This window comes from Podarcis liolepis (genome assembly GCF_965112155.1).
Source record: "Podarcis liolepis genome assembly, chromosome: 9".
NCBI lineage: Eukaryota > Metazoa > Chordata > Lepidosauria > Squamata > Lacertidae > Podarcis > Podarcis liolepis.
In genome coordinates this window covers 44,514,310-44,534,301 of record NC_139564.1, presented here as the reverse complement: position 1 = coordinate 44,534,301, position 19,992 = coordinate 44,514,310, and the positions used below count along the sequence as shown (strand labels likewise).

Sequence of the window (19,992 nt, the reverse complement as noted above, 5' to 3'; positions counted from 1 at the left end):
ATGGTGTAATTGGTTTTATTGTGTTTATTATTGCTGTTTCCATATATTGACTGATGCATACTGATGAAAGATCTTGAAGTGGTTTGAAAGCTCTGTAAATGGTAACTTGAGTTAAAATATTTGTTAAACCACACTTCTTCAAAATATGCCAGACAGTGTAGAAAAGTTGGAATAAAAACTAATTTGCAACATATAAATACAACATAAAGCCAACAAATAAACATAACAAGATACCAAACAAAGACAAATTAAAACCCAAGCAACTAAAGAGCAAACTGAAACAAAGCAAAATAATCTAACATTCCTGGGCAAATATGAAAAACTTCACTGATCCCTAAAAGCTTGCAATGTCTGTATACTTCATCAGTATTTCAAAGTCAAGGCCACTGCATAAAAGGCTTTCTTCCCTGTAGAAACATGTATATTTACAAAACATAGCACATGTCTGCAGGGTGTCTGCAGAAGAACTGAAGACATGAACAACCTGGTGTAATATGCTCCATAAAATATTCAGATCCCAAGACTTTTTGGATTTTTAAATCCAGTTTAAAGTTCAAATTAGGTTTGGAAGTGAATAGACAACCCGTGTAGATCTTTTGAAATATGTGATATGAACAACTTTGGATGTGCCCATCAAAATTCTAGCAGCTAAGTTCTGTACTAATTTGAGGTTACAGGTCATTTTTTGAAGTCCAGACCAGTTGTAACTCAACTGGAAGATGTAGTCAAACTAAAAAGCTACCAGTACAGGTATCACCATACCTAAGCCATCACTACCAAGCTATCACCACAGCTGGCAACCCATTTGAAGCTGGTAAAGGGCACTTGAAGCCACTGACACCTCCTGGACCTCATGTGCCCAGTGCAGTATCAAGAGGAACCCCCAAAAGACATATCCATAAAATCCCACCCAGAGCAGCAGAAACACTATTTCCTGAACCCAGGAGCCGCCTATCCCCTGCTCACCTTGTCAGAATCAGCAGTGATGGGGTCAGCTGCTTTAAATAGATGTCAGTGTAGGTCTGTGGAGATTAAATAGATATGGTTCTGTGGTTTTCGATTTCGGTGTTAAATTTTATGGCATACCACTCCTATATTTCACTGTCAATGTCTCAGATCCTATATACTTGTAGCAAGCTCTTTCTCCAAACATAGATCATTATGTAGCCAAAATGACAGCAGTCATACACAGTCTTGAGGAAACCCTAAGATTTGCAGAAGTATACAAAATTGTTCTTGAATGGAGGCAGGCAAGCTGGATATGGGCTGGGCATGCTCAGAGGGCATGAAATACTGACTGATTGCTGTAGAGGGAGGGAGGGAGAAAGGAATTGCATATCCTGATTACAGGTATGGCTGCCTGGCTGAATATCTGAAATCCCAAACTGGAGGAGGGAGGAAAATGGATTGGAGTATCCTGGATTAAGGGCATGGCTGGCTGGCTGGCTGGCTGGCTGGAATACTGAGCAGGAGTTCTGTCCTATAAGACTCTTCAGAGCTAGAACCTAATAGTTCAGTTAATCCTTATTTTTTTAAATTGTTTTGCTAGTAATGTCAGGTTTAACTTGGATGCTAATCCAAAGCTACAGCCATAAAACCAAATAACAACTTTTTCCAAAATAGTTTGTTCTTCTCTGAGATTACGCTAGAGACTTTTTATACTTTTGCCTTTGTAGCAGGATTAGCCCTTATCTGGATTTAGGGGCAGACGAAAGCTTTTAAGCAGGTTTATGTGCCTGTTATGTTTGTCAGGAAATTTCATTATTTTCACCTATCTTATCCGTTGGAGGTGTTGATCATTCCTAGTAGTTATCCTTGTAGAATTCAGGAGGAATGTATTTAAAGGATATCCCAGAGGTCACAATTCATTCTGTTTTGCTCAGTCACTTTATTCCTAAAAGCAGCCTTTCTTCAAATAAAAATGGGGAAACTGCATGCACCTCTTAACAAAGCCCAGGCTGAATTTACAAAGCTTGGAAACAAAAAAGGAAACAGAATAATTTTTCTGTATTCTTTTCTTTTGAAGCAGTTAAAACACTGGAAACATACAACATGAGAAAGCTTCAAAAGAGCAGTGCAGAGGACAGATTTTTCAATAACATTTCTGCCTTTGAAAAGTTTTCTACTGAACAGCAGATATAGTTGTGTGAATCCATACGTTTGTTTGGCTCCTTCTCATTTACAAACTATTTCACAACCCAAGTAGCCTTTGCTCTGAAGGAGAGGAGACAACAACACAACTTTTATTTTAATACAAGTAATCCTGTACACTGATAGAATTAATTCAATGATACAGTTTAGGGTGCTAAGCATCTGGGGATGGGGAGAATGTAATAAGCAACCAGTACTTAGACTGGTTAGACTGACACTTAAATATACTGGATGATCTTACTCACCACATAGTATTCTGGAAGACTGTCATTGCTGTTCCCTGGCTAACCTAAAGGCAATGCATGGTGTAAATGCCTCTTGCCATCACTCTATCATCTCTTACAGCAGGAGTCCACTGTACTATGGCTGCCACAAGTTAAAAAGAATAATGTGTATCAGGATAATCACTAGGATCAAAGGCAAATGGGCTACTGAGAATACAATATTCTTTGCTGGCTGATATATATTTTCCAAGTAAACTCAGAAATACATTTTTTGAGGATTGGAAGTTTGTCATGAGAGGCTATCTGGTGGATGAGAATTAGCCTCAGAGCTAAAGATTACACATGAATACACAGCCAGCTGGTGATGAACCTACCTGTTCACTACCAGAGTCATGTCAGGGTTCACTGAACATTTTGTCAAACATAAGACAGTGTTTATAACACCAAATCTTCTATAAACTGGCCAGAGAGACAAATACTTAAAAATACTGAGTGAGAATTCAGATGTTAAACAGCTTCCTGGTTATATCAGGTTATGTTTCACTTTAAATATGTTCTCTGGGTGATAGCCACTGTTTTGCAGTGGAATGCACTGGTGAGATGGAATGTCCCTGAATCTCCCCTGGAAGAGCACCCATTCACATGGAGCAGACTTTTATCAGGCAAGGGAAGTCCTGATTCACAGAAGTCTGTTCCGATGACACAGTTGGATATTGACCTTTGTCCAATAAGGCATGGTTTTTCAAACCAGGAACAAGTGACGTGCCCTCATGCTCCATTCTTCCCTTGCACACGTGACTTTTCACTACCTGGTTTGGAGGGAGCCTTAAAACATAAGTTCCCCTTGTTCATAATGAGAAACTGCTATTAAATAAAGGAGAATTGTCTTCACAGCAGTACATATTGTGCTTATGGAAAAACTCATCACCTATATGTGCTGAGGGAAGAAGCGGAAGCTGAAGACTATGCAAACGTTTGGTGGACTTTTATATCCCAATAATGGTCCCCATCTCAAAATAATCCCAGCAAAGTACCAATTTATTTGGAAGTACCTTTTAAGTAAGGGACGCGGGTGGCGCTGTGGGTAAAACCTCAGTGCCTAGGACTTGCCGATCGTATGGTCGGCGGTTCAAATCCCCGCGGCGGGGTGAGCTGCTGTCTTTCGGTCCCAGCTCCTGCCTACCTAGCAGTTCAAAAGCACCTCTAAGTGCAAGTAGATAAATAGGTACCACTTTATAGCAGGAAGGTAAACGGCGTTTCCGTGTGCTGCGCTGGTGCTGGCTCGCCAGAGCAGCTTCGTCACGCTGGCCACGTGACCCGGAAGTGTCTTCGGACAGCGCTGGCTCCCGGCCTCTTTAAGTGAGATGGGTGCACAACCCTAGAGTCGGACACAACTGGCCCGTACGGGCAGGGGTACCTTTACCTTTTAAGTGGTATTTTAAGTGGTATTCCTTTTTGTTTCTTTGTTTCAACTGCAGCTTACCTTGCTAGCTTGGTTTCCCAAACCAGAAGTGTTGGTCAGGGTGAGGGAGCAGGACTTTCAATCTTAATAAGTCATCTTTTTCTTTTTCTTTTTAAGTAACCATAGGATGGTGCATGGGTTTTGTGTTTCATTGTGCCTCCTGTAGAACTGTACAAGCAGTGTATGATTACTAAGATGTCCATGGCAGTTAGTGGTACAGTCGAACTCATAGACAAGGTGTATGAGACTCTTATCGTTTGCTTCCCTCTGTGCTTGCCTCTGTGTCTATGCATTCTTATCATTGGAGTCAAATTTAAAGTACTGTTTATCCATTTCTGAGACTAAATCCCTTTAACTTGTCAAGGGGTCAAGGCATGACAAAATTGTGCAGTGGTGTTGATGCAACATTGCTATAGTAGTGGGTTTGCTTTTTAGAGATTTTCTACATACTATTTTCATAAAGGAGATGAAAGTTGTATGCAATTGGCATTGTGCCACAGTACATCAAAAATGTATGGAGTTATTTGCATGATAGCTGCTGCATTACTTACAAGTTAGCATAACAGGCAACAAGAAATGATTTTTATCATATTAGAATGCAAAACACTACATTATGAAAAAAATTGAGGATATCTTTAGCAGCATTATCAAAATACACTTGGATATTACAGAAAAAAGTTGAAACATGTATTTCTTCAGGCATCAGCTCCTGACAGATTATTTTCAGACTTTTCCTGACAAAGTGCTGATGTCATCATTGACAGTTTAATCAGTCTCAGTTTCATGAATCTTGTAAGTAGTACAGAGTAGTGATGCAGTTATTAGAGGAAATAGATGTTGCTAGTCTAAGATGCAATGGGAAAAGAGGCTCACGGTTGATGACATTTGACAGTTCCTTTCAGCTAAAGGCAATGGAGCTGATAATCAACACATCCAGTTAGTTCAAATATCTTTCATACTTTATGAATAACAAGCAAATTTATGGCTGAATAGATTACTGCCTAGCAGCTCATTGTCCATGTGTGTGTGTTTTCCATGGAAAAATTATTCGTCAATGTGACACTAAAACGGCTTGATATAAAAACGTTTTAACAGGGAAGCCAATAATTTGTTTTCAAATATGTAAGCAGTATAATGGTTTTACTGTCAATCTTATGATTATTAATAGCTGCATTCAGAATACAGTTTTGGATGAAACTATAATTAACAGTTCTTGAGGAAACATTAATGTCACGGTCTATGCAATGGTTGCTGGTATTAATGCCATTAGAAAATAGTGTTACCATCCATTAGCAATCCCTGAGTACTGATAAGTTTTAGGGATCCTACATGTACCTTAGGTTTCTTTCTGTGGAAGATATAAAACCTTACATTACATAAATTCTCTGTATACAATCTAAGCATGAGATGGACGTTCACAACACCCCCAAGAGCTTCTGCTTCACATTTAGGCTTCTAGGGGACCCACAATGCTCTAGCACTGGATTTATCACAGAAAGTAACCCAGGCCTCTTATTTCTTGCTGACTCAGTTTCAGGACTGCCAGTCTTTTGTTCTCTTCCATACATAGACATATTGATGGCAACATCTTTATCCAAGGAATGGGGGAAAGAAAGGCAGCTCCCTTCCAGAAGAATCACCATTTGTTTAGTTTCTGTGGCAGGACATCGGCCCCAGCTTACATAACAAAGTAGATACTTAACAGACCTGGCCAGGGCGACACTTCAGCAGTCTCCCTGTTCTGCAGAAAAGTCACACAAATATAGAATATATTTCCCAAGAGCACATTTAGTCCAGTTTAACACACACACACACACACACACACACACACACACACACACACCCCTATTACAATAGCACAAGGTGGTTGACTTTTACTACTTTGGAGAGTTGTTGTGGCTTGGCTCCCTTTGTTCCCTTGTGAGCCAGATTTGAAAGCCTGACAAATCCCATAATGCTTTGTGATGTGTTTGCTATAAGTACTATAAATCCCATAATGCAGTGCAGCTTAAGAAAACATGGACCTGCTGAATTCTGATATCCAGACATTCCAGAGAAACTGATGCTTATGAATGAGTAGGTCTTGAAGCAGTAGTACTCCAGTGTGAAGACATAGTATTAAATCCGAGTATAAATAAAGCTTCCGTCTTATTTACACTTAAGCATAAATCCCCTTGATACCAGTGAGACCTGAGAAAACGTGTGGAGAATCAAGCTGTATGGTGTGGACAAAGCTGCAAGTCATTGATCCTCAGCAGCAGATATGGCATTTGCATAAAACCCAGGCAAAAGGCAATACCCGAGGCTAAGGAATTTGGCTTCATGAAGGTGTGTGCGCACAAACGGGGTTGCCTTTTTTGTCTTAAGTATGTTTTTTGTCACAGAGAGATATGTTAAAAGCAGCAAGTAGTGGAGCATTGGGGGAAATGAAATTAGCCTATAAAATGCATCATTTGCTGAAGAAACTATCTGTCACTATGAGAGGAATTACCAAAATGTGTAGCTTTATTTTGCAGACTAGCTTTATCTTGCAGACTAAGAGTCTGATTCTAGCCTCCTTGATGAGGATATCACTTTAGTATCAGTTTGGTTTGCTGGGTGAAGTGATGTGCTAAAGATGGTAAGATGAGGCAGGGATAAATGAAGAAAGGAATTGATGTCTGAATGCCTTTTAAAGTGTTGGCAGTGTGTGCAAAACATTTGGGGTCCACACCTATCAGAACTTTGCACTGCAGCTCAGGCTGATTCTCTCCCTCAGGGCCTCTCTATATTATTCAGCCACTTTTTATGAACTGCAAGCACTTTTGCATAATTGCTCACCCACTTGACACACATTACAGCACTGTGTGACAGAGTGGAATCATACAAAGTAGACCTAACTTGCTGTCAAATGTGGGTTGAAGTTCTAGAAATAGATTTCACACAAACTCAAGCCAGTGTATGAAAGAAGCAAGTAAAGAAGGGAACTATACTTTGTGAAGGAGTGGCTCATTTCTTTCCTAGTTCATCAGTTCCTCATGTTGTAAATCTTGACAATCTTCTTTGGCCTTGATGGCTGAATGAGGGCTGCCTTGACAATTGTATGGAGACAATAAGACTAGATCTCTCTTATGAATATATAATTTAATTGAAATCATTTTAAATTTTATGATACATTAATCATGGACAGAATGCCTCTATGGAACATTAATTTCAAGCAGTAGGAATAAGCAGCTGTAGTTCCCTGATATATCAGCAGTATTTATATTAATTATCTCACAACATGGAATAACTGGAGTATAAAACCCATTTGCTTAGTTAAGCAACAAAGAAATCAAACTGCATTTATTTGTAAATTTTAAGGTGCATCCTAAAATCAGACTTTTTTAAAGGTTAGCAGATGGCTAGAAAATGCATACTGTTTATAAAAATGTAGTATTAGATGTACTTCTATTGACAAATGTTTTATCTCTTAATAAAAGATCAGCCCACAAATGAAATTAGGGAATTGATTGCCTTATTTTAGACTTAACCTCCCATCCAAAATTGTTCTAATAAAATATAGCTGCCATGTGCCAATCAAGTTCATTGTATGAAAACATTCTGCTCCATAGTAGAGAGGGACAGAACTTTATCTGAAAATAATCAGATAAAGTGGGGCACTTGAAAGAAGGGAAAGAGAATATTCTTGGAAACAATGTTTAAGGGGAGTTGAATGCCATCCCAGTTAGTTTCAGACAGACCAATGACCATCCCACTTATTTTCAATTGGATATAATAGTTTTCTGACATAATTATCCCACTTCATTTTTCCTATCACTCTGAAACTGTTGGATTGCATGTACCTGGGCTTCAGGGGCAGAGACAGGACGTAGTGAGGTCCGTTCTATAGTTCTATCCCAATACTTACTGGGGGGGGGGGCAGACCTACTAAAGCTGCCACATGCTGTTTCTGCTGTCAGTGATTCCTCTGCTCTCCCCCCCCCCCCAACTTTAGGGAGCAACCAAATCAATGAAATCCCCTAACTCTTAACTCTCTAACTGTATACTAAACACAGGGGGAGGGGGCACACTATATTGGGGGGGATGAATGGATTCCTATGCCCCACAAATAACCCAGAGATGCATTTTAAATAAAAGGACACGTTCCACTCACGTAAAAACACGCTGATTCCCAGACTGTCTGTGGGCCGAATTTAAAAGGCAATTGGGCCAGATCTGGCCTTCGGGCCTTAGTTTGCCTACCCATGCTTTAGACCTTAACCTAGCTCAAGGTTGTCATCTGAACTAGCCAGATGTTTAACTGATAATCAATCACAGCCAGTCCATCATTTGAAAAATAAGACTTTAGGACTGTCTTGCTCCAAAATGGCAACTAGACATTCTGTTTTGGCGACTGTAACTTTAGTTTAAGGAGCCATTTGGTGTCTAGCTTATGTAGCTGAGTTTCTGACATTACTTAAAAACCATCTCATTCCCCTATTCTCCTCCTTCTTATGGCCCTGTTTAGAATTATTTCAAAGAACAGGGGAGTGGGTGGATAGTTAGGACTCTGAGGGTAGCAAGAAGGTTGAGAAGAGATACTGGTCATTGGCCATAATGAAAAGATGAATCGAGCAGAGTGTACTGTTTAACACTAGAGAGATGTTACTGACTAGTATAGAAACAGAAACAGGGGATTAAAAACAAACTGTAAACATACAGGACTAGCTTGAGACTGATCATGGGCACAAAATAACATTGGGAGCAACTGACAGAAACTATTTAAAGCAGGCATGTCCAAAGTCTGTTTCGGGAGCCTAATCCAGCCCCTGTGGCAGTTTATTTATTGGGGTCAAATCCTAAAAAAAAGCTCAACAACCTTGGTTGGCCCTCACACATGTTCACTTTATCAAATCTAGCCCTCTTTGAAAAAGGTTTGGGCACCACTGGAGGAAGAATTATCCCTATTGTGGCTTCAGATCTGGAAAACAATAGGTTATGCTAAAGGAATATTTTAAAAGCAATTGGCTACTAGATTGATTAAAGATGAACGCAAAAGAGTTTGAAATTGTGAAATTAAAATTAGTTAATTAGTAATGAAGGATGATTGCATTTGTATGTTATAAGGTGTACATTTCAGTTTACATTCTACACAGTAGACAATACATAAATAGGTTATGTGTTCAGTGGTTCAAGTTCTGAAATCATTTACAGGTTCTTTGTTAATTCGTACTTGCCTTTTCTGTGGATCACAGTCACCAAGACCATTTTCAGCTTAAAAACGATTCGTTAGTCTTCCAACTTAAATGTAATTTATTGGAGAAAATTTTGTAACGTTATCCCCTTGCCATTTGCTATTGTCTATCAGAAATGGTGCAGTGTAGAGTGCAAATACAATTACCACTTAATTAGGAGCAGGTTTGCCCAGATTCTGGCTCAGACAACCCCTTTTTGTGTGTTGTTAGATGCATATTTTAGCATAAAATCTTAATACATTTTTCATTCCTGCTCTTTTGATTCAATTGTATCAAAGGATACAATTAGCTTCTGCACTGAAAATTAAAGCGGTGAAGGAAAATATGCTGATTAGCATTTCCAGAAACTCTACTTCCAATCAGTAAATTATATTCAAATGCCAACTCCACAAATTGTAGCATTTACTTTATGTGAAAACAAATTCAGCACTTGGTTCCTCTTTGCATTTATATATTATGAAAGTTATTTATGAAGCATGTATGAAGGGGACTTTAAATTCATTCATTTATCCATAGTTAAATATGCTGATTTTTGTAAACCCAGTCAGCTTCTAGCACTTTAAGATGATAGAACAAAATAACCTTTGAGCTAGAGACTTCATTTATCCATACTAATTCTTTTAATGGCTGCTAGAATTGATTGTAAGAGCAAGAGCGCCTGTAGTAGTATTAGACAAAGGGAAAAGCACTTCTTGGCAGGTTCCTGAGTGGATTCATCTGATTTAATATGCATTTTTTTGATTACTGTCTAACCTTCCACAACCTTTACTGTCTGTCTTTTGTCATTAAAGATTCATCTGCCAACCTATTGGGTGAAATAATAGTCTGAATTACCTCATCTTGACCTATTTTAAATCAATGCAGGCCAATATGTCGTGTATAATAGTAGCAGCACGCCTTCATGGGGAAAAAAGATTTCATTTTAGAGAAATAGATAAATGGTATGATTTATGCCCAAAAAATTAGTTAGCTGGTTAGATTAAATCCTTGGTAACACTGCAACCTTGATCTGGCGTTCTGGCAGCAGTACAACCCAGGAGCTTAATTGAACTGCTATCATGGGGGTTAGCAATCTGCATTGGTGTACTTACGCCACGGGGAGCAGATTGTAATCTCTTATGTGCAATGCTGTAGCTCCCTTTGAGTGCCAGGACTCCAGACATTCATACCTCCTATCCTCGAGTTGTACCAGTTGCATAGGCTGCTGCCCAGCCACCAATCTGTAGCTTACTGCTCTGGACATTTCAACACAGTTTCTCACAGTTCAGTTTGGACCCAAGACTCAGCTGCTCTTCCAGCCAAACTGGCACCCCAAACAAGCAATGGGGTGCCATGGAATTGGTGGAAAGTAGCACAGCTACTCTTCCTAACCCAAGCCTATCCCCATTTCTCTTGTTAGGGCCTGGATTGGCTGTGCACTCAATGAGCTCTTGATGGGTTTGAGTTTCTTGGAGAAATGCAGCAGGCCTGTGTATGCTCCCAACAACTCAAGCCAAACTAAACCGCTGTCCTTGGTAGCTGGGATCTGCTAGAAGGCATAGATGAGAGTGAGTGGTTTGGGTGCAGCTAGCAGAAAGTGCACAAGGTTGCAGGCATCAGTTAACTTGCCAGTTCATGTGGAAAAGGGGTCATGTGGAAAAGCTGAAAACCATTGTGATATACACACTGTTGTTGATCACCTCTCGAATATTGTCAACTATCAAATGCGTTCAGATACTAGACTTCAGATAATGAATGTATTTATTTGTTCATTAGACTTGACTTCCTTTTATCATGATCCTCAAGGTAGTATGCACAGACTTCCCAGATGAATTCCTATCAAGGCACTAACCAGAGCCAGACATGTGTGAAACCTTTCCAAGAAAGTTTGAATTTTTAAATTACAAGCCAGTTGCAAATTTCTTCCAGTAGACTGAAGGTTCCAATAGATTTTGAGTAGAAATTTGTCCCATTTCTTCACATTATTTCTAAAGTGCAGATACACATCCAGAAAAATGCCCCACATGCTTACTGAAGAATAATAATAAGAACTCTTATTCTACAATAGAACACAAGATATACCACAACATAGGGAGAGAGAGTCACAGGTATTCCTACCAGTAGGGAAATTGAGAATAGTTTACTTATGAAGAACAATACATTATACATTTTTCAAAAGCACTATGTAAATTGCATCTTTAAAATACCGAGGATTGTAAATAATATTGGAAGAGAAAGTAACTCATAGGGAAATTGTTATCTGTTAGTTTTCATTTGTTTACGACAACATGAAAGATTGAATTTATATGCAGCCCGGGAAAATTACAAAGCTTTTCATTTTGTTTTTCAGTGTGCAGTGACCTGGAGTTCAGAGAGGTTGCAAACAGATTGCGAGATTGGTTCAAGGCTCTTCATGAAAGCGGAATTCAGAAGAGGACTAGAATTGTACAAAGACCCGAAAGAAGTAGTAAGCACTTGCATCTTTTGATATCTCTTTGAAAGAATGCATGTTAAGTTTCTGGGGGTTTTTAAATTAAAAAAAAAATCCATTAGTGTTATTTTTCCAGTGAGTCTCAAACTGAGCTTATAACCACTTGCTTCAGAAACATAAACATGCCTTCCACAAGTTAATTTTTTCTCCAACTGTGGTGCCCTCCAGAAAATCGAGCCATGGCTTTGTATTGATGTGCAACAATCTCTTCAGGCTTTCTTCAAATGATCACTTAGTTCAGAACAAGCTAGTGAGTTTTGTGTGGGTTGTCATTCACAAGTCTATTGTTCAGCCAGGTATGCAGTTCTAAGAAATGGTTCGATACAGGCCGATGATTAGTTGCCTTGAAAGGAGAGGATAAAAAATAAGTGCTTCACTTGAGCTGAGTGGCAGATATACAGTCACTGCAGCATGGAAGCCCTTAACCATTAGTGAATGTTTCTACAGTTACACAAAGGAAGATACTGACAAGCCCATTGTATGAATGGAATCATGTATGAATGATCAAGCTCCAAAGGGGGGGGGGGCAACAAGTGAATAATGATGAACTATTAACAGGGGCCCATCACCTCCTGGCAAATAGAAGGGGAAGAAATGGAGACAGTGAGAGATTTTACTTTCTTGGGCTCCATGATCACTGCAGATGGTTACAACAGTCACAAAATTAAAACACACCTGCTTCTTGGGAGAAAAGCAATGACAAACCTAGACAGCATCTTAAAAAGCAGAGACATCACCTTGCCAACAAAGCTCCGTATAGTTAAAGCTATGGTTTTCCCAGTAGTGATGTATAGAAGTTAGAGCTGGACCTTAAAGAAGGCTGATCACCGAAGAATTGATGCTTTTGAATTATGGTGCTGGAGGAGACTCTTGAGAGTCCCATGGACTGCAAGAAGATCAAACCTCTCCATTCTGAAGGAAATCAGCCCTGAGTGCTCACTGGAAGGACAGATCCTGAAGCTGAGGCTCCAATACTTTGGCCACCTCATGAGAAGAGAAGACTCCCTGGAAAAGACCCTGATGTTGGGAAAGATTGAGGGCACAAGGAGATGGGGACGACAGAGGATGAGATGGTTGGACAGTGTTCTCGAAGCTACCAGCATGAGTTTGACCAAACTGCGGGAGTCAGTGAGTGCCTGCGTGCCTGCGTGCTCTGGTCCATGAAGTCACGAAGAGTCGGACACAACTAAGCAACAACAATTAACAGGGCAAATCCTTTGAAACTTTAAAAGATTTTGTTGCTGTTGCATCAAAAACAAGTGGAATATCAGGTTATGTAATTACTGGTAGGATTTGTTTAAAACAGCAATTATTATATGCAGTGATACATTTTGAGAGTGGTTTCCTACTGAGGAGCCAAGGCAAATTAGATTTTGTAAGCGCTGAACTTGGACCCTTCATTAACACAACAGGCCAACTCTGTGAATTTCTCTCATGTCTTGTTTAATAGAGCTTGCCTGCTGCTGACTGCCTACCTTGATACCTTCACTATTAACATTTTTTAGATGTGCTCGATATTTTTTGTATGCTTTTGTTTGATTAGGTCTTCTACTTTCTGCAAATTTGCATTACTAAGAAATCCTATTATGTTACTTAATTGAAAATGTTATTGCTCTGTGTGATTACTCATGCTGAAGCAATAATAGCAAATAGTCAAAATGAAATAAAGATGAATCTGTATTTATGTGTATTCGTTTCTCTACAATAAATAGAGTGGTACAGGATGTGAAAGCTGGGCTGCTACTTACTTCTACATTCTAAAGATTTACAGTAGAGTTGGTGACCATTATTTCACAGTCCAGTCAATGCAAAATGTAAACAAGACAAGCTTAAACATCAGTTGCAATCAAGAAAACAGAGTCTTGTGCACACACAATCCAGGCTTAAGATTCTTCTGTAGGGACCAGAAAGAATTTTTTTAAATAATGCTCTTTTTGGTCTTTCTCGGCCTAGCTTCTTTAGAACTACAGTTTGTTATGGGTAAATGGTGAGGTATAGTTCTGGAATAACCAGGGCGCACTCTGTAAAAGATACTTAAAATACTAAATATTTTTGATGCATTGAAAGTAATATAAACTAGGAATGCTTGCATTTTTAAAGTACTGTTGTGTTCCTTGTAATTTTACAAGGAATATTCTTGCAGTTCATTTCTGGAATAATGTGCCAAACACCAGCATTTAAAATGGATTCCATACGAAACAAATGCATTAGGAAATTTCAGATTTCATAAAGCATGCCACTCCTTCACCCAACTTTGAGTGTAGTAGCGTTATCACTCAGTGTAGCACTGCACCATGTGGCAAAATGTTTGTGTGAAGTAGCTTCCAACCCAGTCCTTGCAGCTCCCTTTTGTCCAATTGCGATCACATAGCACATATCACCGGGACCAAATACGGTGTCCGACAAGCAGCTTGTTGTTTTCCATATTTCGATTTTTCTTACAGTGGCCTTTTAAGCTGCATAGGTGACTGGATTCCTTTTACTCCCTTGTTAGTATATATTACCAGATACCTGAAAGATCACCTCACCCCATACACCCTCAATTAATTACTGTGCTCTGTAGGTGAGGGACTCCTGCAGATACCATCATATCAGGACATCTGTTTAGACCTACCTTTTAGACCTACCCTTGAATATTAGTCACACACAGTTTCTGTTGTATTTTTAGTGCCTACTGAAGACCTTCCTCTTTCAAAAAGCTTTTTAAGTTGAGATCTTTCCCAGCCTTCAGATGTGCTGTTTTTCAGGTTTTTTATGGCATTATCACTTATCTGCCACCCTGGGCTCCATTATGAGGAAGGGTAGGGTGCGATTTAATAAATAAGTAGCATTTATATTGTAGGGTTTAGGGAACTCAAACCTGTTCCTTTGTGCATATTATATTGCTGAAACCCTGTTGTGTAGGCTAGCATCCCAGTGGCCATCAGAAAAGTGGCTTGTCTAAAGTACCTAGTATTATCCAGCTGAGTTGAGAGATGAACTAGGGACTTTGTAGCTCATGTGCCTAACTATGTGTCGTGTCTCCCAATGGGATCAGGGCATCAAGGTTTATCTTGCACCTAATTTCTGTGTCTTAGTTCATCAACTACAGCATAGAAGTAATAAGTACTTAATCCTCTTCCCCCTGCTTCTCTCTCCCTTAGGAGCCTGGCAACAAATGAAGCTCCTATGTATTGTTAAAGCTTTCCATAAATCTGAACATGTGTACTTTATCTATTTATTCTGGAGGTTTATATCTAGCCCTTCACCATAAATAAAATCATGGTGCCTCTGGCATACTTGCTACATCAGTCCCATAAAGCCTACAGACACAAGTCAGAGGTCTTTTACTGAACTTTAGAAGGGAAAAAAAGGGGAAATTCTGAGTCATTTTACATGTCATGCTTCTGGTTGTTTCACTCATGTGTAAAATGCCATTTTGAAGAACTGTCGCCAGATAGCAAAACTTTGGGAAATTATCTTTAAAATGATATAGAGAACGTTTACTATATATGAAAATGAAAAAAGGAGTCTGCAGGTTGAGATTTTCATGGAATTACCCGACTTATTTTAGCTTCCTCCTTATTCACGTGCCAAAGGAAGTTGGCACAGCTTTATTTGTCAAACCTGTATTTTGAAACATTCAGGATTCAACATTTATCCCCAGAGAGAAAACAAAAATATTTGCCGATATACATTCTTTTTCCTATAAGGTTTTGTTGGTGAATTCCTAGTGGAGGAAATGTCGAGCGCTGTGAAGTGCAAAAGACATTTATGGCAATGTGTGGAATTCAGTACTTCCTTTGGAACTCAGCCCAATGGCAGGTTTCCTGGAAGGAGGAAAAGCTTTTAATGACCCTGTATGTGTGCCAGGTTAGTAAATAGCCAAGTGGTGCAACCTAAGCCAAACGAAAGAATATTCTTCTGTGCAGGAGTGGGTAGGGAGAACCCAAATTAGCAGTTTAATAGTTGACAAAAACATTTCTGGTTTAAATCTGGTTGGTCTAGGTTCTTTCCAGAGGGGTAAAGCAGACTTCTAATCATATTCACAACTCCTCCTTGCTTCTGTGTGTGCTGGTTGTTAAGTTTGTCTGAATGACATAATGTGAAAGGCTTATATTCTCCGAATTGTCTAAGGGGGAAGTTGCTTTCTCAAATGGTAAGTAGCTCAGTGTGAGGGGGGGGACTTATCCGGTGCAACCTAGTGCAAAAAAGAGGGGGGGGAGTTAGGCAAGTGGAAGAGATGATGTGACTAAAGTACCAGATTGACAAATTTTGCCATAGCGGCCAAAAGTCTAAACTGTTGCCTCTTCCTCCCTGACTATGAATAAACTTTCACATTTGCAGAAGACCACCAAGAATTTCTGATTCTCAGGTGTTTAACAGGAACTCCAAATTAGGCTTCAGACACAAAGAAACCTGAAGGGAAAACAAGAAATGGATTTTTATTTTTTATTTTTGTATAAAAGGACTACAAGATCAGTTCTAGGCTGAGATACAAGTCTTCTCATTGTTTTACACATAGATCTTGCTGCTGGACTTCAGGGAAGTATTGGGAAATGGGGAGTAGATCTTATACGTTTGAAGTCCACCTATCCCAGGTGAAGGCAACACTCAGCTCCGTGGGCCAGTGATCTCAATATAAGGCAGCTGCCTGTATTTCTATGTGGTGCAGTGATTAGAACATCATACTAGGACCCAGAAAACTGGGTTCAAATCCTACCCCCCATGAGCCTTACTGAGTTACCTCGGGCCGATCACCATCTCTCAGCCTAATCTGTCTCACAGGGCTGTTGTAAGGAGAAGGGAAGAGCTATTTGTGCCAGGCTGAGCTGCTTGGAGGAAAAGCAAGATATTAATTCAATAATAAATAAATAAAAGGGTCCATTTAGTGCCCTGTAGTGTGGGTGAAAAAGACCAACAACTGAATCCACCACATGTGTGAGGTGATCCTCACCTTCCACTTCCAGCTGCACACTGTCATTGACTGGGTTTAATTTCAGACACCCCTGGCTCAACTAGGTTTATATACCACAGCTCAGCTCTGCAACATATGAAGACAACCACCCTTTCCTCCCATAACTACAGCTGTTGCACAAACCTGGCCCCATCTGGACTGTGCATTTAAGACAGTACCAAATGAATTTACAGTCATGGCTTCCCCCAAATAATTCTGGGAACTGTAGTTTGTTAAGGATGCCGAGAGTTGTTGAAAGACCACAGTTTCCTTCACTATGGTTTACATGTGGCAAGGGATTTACTGCCTTTTTGTGCTATTGGATGAAAACATATGTGCATGGTAGGGAGTGTGGCGATCAGAAAACCGAGTGAGAGTATGGAATTGTTACTTTGGAAAGGGTAATTTTATCGGAGGAGCACAATAAAATAATACGGAATGGTTTTGTTTGGTTGAAAGTACCCGCAATTGGACCAGAGGCCGTATTTCAGACCAGGTTTACATTTCACTGGCTGCTATTTGCTCCAGAAGTAGCTTTTTTACAATAAACACCACCTTCACACAAATAGTAGCTAAGAGGAGAAATTTCTAGCAGGCAACTGGCACACCTCAGATTTTTTCTTTGAAATAAAATTGGCTCATTTAAGCCACATTTTAGAGGAGGCGGAGGGCGGGGGGGAGTAAGGTAAGTTGTATTTTGACGCTAAGCAGTTCCTCAAACAGAAGAGGGCATACAAGATACTGTAGGTAACTTCTAAACATTTCTGCCAACCTAAACAATAAATAACATAATTTTTGGGTGAAGATTTTTCAGGATTTGAAACCACAAAGAATTTCTTCTTGTTGCTAGCAAATCTATCTGTTTATTCTGAAAATGGGAAAGCATTTGAAAACAGGTCAATATAACTCTTCCCTTAGAGATCCTGCAGCAGATAATGTATATTTTGGTGTGTTTGATGTCTTCAGGCATGGTCAGGAACTCTTATCTCCAGTCACTGCATCCCTCAGTGCCTTGTCCAGGCTGTGTACAGATCCTACTCTGTATGGTCAAAAATATGTGACTTTGGTATATTTTAACAAGAGATGATAGAGAATTATATGTAGACACTTTTAATAAATATTGAGCCAAGTTACTATACTTTAAAAGTATGTTGCAAGTTGGTTCTCTTAAGCAGATGTAATTGGGTCTGAGTTCAGTGTTCATTTGGTCAATTCATATTGTGTTCTAGCTTGCAGTCCCATACAGGCCATTGGTATTTATTCAGCCTCTTACTTCAGTAGTCTTGATTTTGTTTCTACAGGAACAGCGTTCAGTAAGAGTATTTGAGAGTTAATCACTTTGCATCCAAACAATATTTTAAGTTTTATACCTCTTTATACTGTATTTAAATACTCTGTTGCTGTATATTAAGCAGTTGCGTTTTGCTGCGGTTTTGTATGAATATCTTCTCAGCATTCTCCTTCCTATTGTGACGGGTGCTTGGTAGACAATATGGGCACTGGATGTGAGATTAAAACTGAAGGTGACAAATTCCCTTCTCTCCTTAAGGGAACGCTTTGGGCCATTTGTGCCGTTTGCTTGATTTTCTACAGCATTTTTGAAGTTTCTGTCTTTAGTTCCCAGCCATTACAGGATTTTAGTTCTTCACATCTTTCTGTTTTCAAGGATGAGTCTTTTTAGGATTTTGCCATGTAATAGCTGCACCCCACACTACAAGCTGCACTGGTGATGCATACAGGGAGCAAGTTCATGCTGAAAACATCCATGGAACTTCGCATGAATTGGCTTTTTGATATGGTCAGGTGTCGGCATGTATAATTCTTGCTTTGCTTGTGACAGCCCAGCTTGAAAATTGTGTTGTTCTCTGTGATTTCAGTTTCTTTATATTATGGATAAATAATAATAATAAAAAAACATTACCTAGAATATTTGCCTGCCGGTACTGTTAACACAGGACTTCCCAAAATCTTTTATGGCATCTTGTTAGTGATCTCTGGTCTTACGTTAGTGACAGAAAATTCAGACCAAGAACATTTCGTGTTCAAAGTAGGCAATCATACTTTGACTGAGCTAGATGAGAGGGTGTAGATGAGTAGACTATCTCTTGCTTTGTTTGTTTGTTTTTTTGTTTTTTTGTTTGTTTGTTTGACTGAAAGGCAGGCTGCAACTTAATTAGAGCACTGTTCAGGGTGCTTGTCCCAGTTTCCTCCCCACAATGGAAACTCCTCTCCCCTCGGGACTGCTTTACTGGCTGCATGTGAAAAGGCACAGGGTCCTCCTATTTTTTTCACCTATGCAAGAACAGTATGCTTTTTACAGAACTTACAAACTAGACCTAGCTTATCAATCATAAGGAATCCAGTTTGAGAGATTTGTCTTCTGTTGTGCCAGAGGGAGCTCTTAAAAAGATGCAGTGTTTTTTATCCCCTACCTTCCCACCCATCCCAAAAATACCCAGGGCAACTTAGTCCAAACTAGCTCTCCTCAGTCTGATTTGCTTGAGAGAGAGCAAGAAGGAAGACTGGCATACCTTTCTACATAGGAAGCCAAAGTAGCAGCACAATGCTTTCTTTATGGTTCCTTGTGCCAGGCTCCACTGTTTTTATCTGGACTTCAGTCTCCGTTTCTTACCAATTTTATATAACCATACCAGTCTTCCCAGGTACATACCCAGTCTTACTCAGTTACTTCTCATTTTATGGATGTCAACATTGCTGAAGTCAGGGTGCAATAATTATTTCCCACTATTGCATGCCTTGAATTTTCAAGCAAGCATATGTTTTCAAGTGTCTTGAGATTAAATGCTATGCTAAATAATAGATGCAGATACTCTTGTTTTTATGCAGTTAGCATGTTACTTTTACAAGCTGGTCATCAGCACACACTCTGAACTTATTTTTGACTGGTAAAGATGTTTCCATGACTTCCCTGGCTTTGCCAAGTTGTGAGCTAGCTGAATCTTTCTCTCATTCGATTTCTTTGTATTTCTGCCTCTTAGGATTTGATACCAGCATTTTGCCAATTTGCAAGGACTCTCTTGGCTGGATGTTTAACAGGCTTGATACGAACTACGACCTCCTACTGGACCAGTCAGAGCTTGGAAGCATTTACCTTGACAAGAATGAACAGTGCACCAAGGCATTCTTCAACTCTTGTGACACTTACAAAGACAGTTTGATATCTAACAATGAGTGGTGCTACTGCTTTCAGAGGCAGCAAGGTACAATGCTAGAACAACTTGAAAACCTTGATGTTAGACATTTAACTCTTAGTTGTTTCTCTCTCTCCCTCCCTCCCTCTCTCTCTCTCTCTCTGTGTGTGTGTGATTAAATCTTATAAAAGGTTATGGAAAAGTAAGAGGTTCTGTGAGAAATCCACTTTTTAAGGGGCTGTGAAAAGTTACAGTGAGCAGGATCCAGAGAACTATAACAGGAGTTGTGATAATGCAACAGGGCTTCCTTGTCTTCTGCTTCCTAATGCAAATTACTAAAACATGACTCCTGTTGGGCAGTTTTCCCTCTAATACAGGGTG

The 19,992-nt window shown here is 39.6% G+C and overlaps 1 protein-coding gene across 2 annotated transcripts in view; it reads left to right on the top strand.

Annotated features, from left to right (window-relative positions):
- SPOCK3 (SPARC (osteonectin), cwcv and kazal like domains proteoglycan 3) overlaps positions 1–19,992 on the top strand; it is a 112,423-nt gene that overhangs the window by 83,578 nt on the left and 8,853 nt on the right. For both annotated transcript variants that reach the window (XM_083520318.1, XM_083520319.1), the window contains 2 exons: positions 11,383–11,499; positions 19,459–19,680. In XM_083520318.1, coding sequence (XP_083376444.1) covers positions 11,383–11,499; positions 19,459–19,680 — 339 coding nt within the window. The remainder of the gene's footprint in view (positions 1–11,382; positions 11,500–19,458; positions 19,681–19,992) is intronic.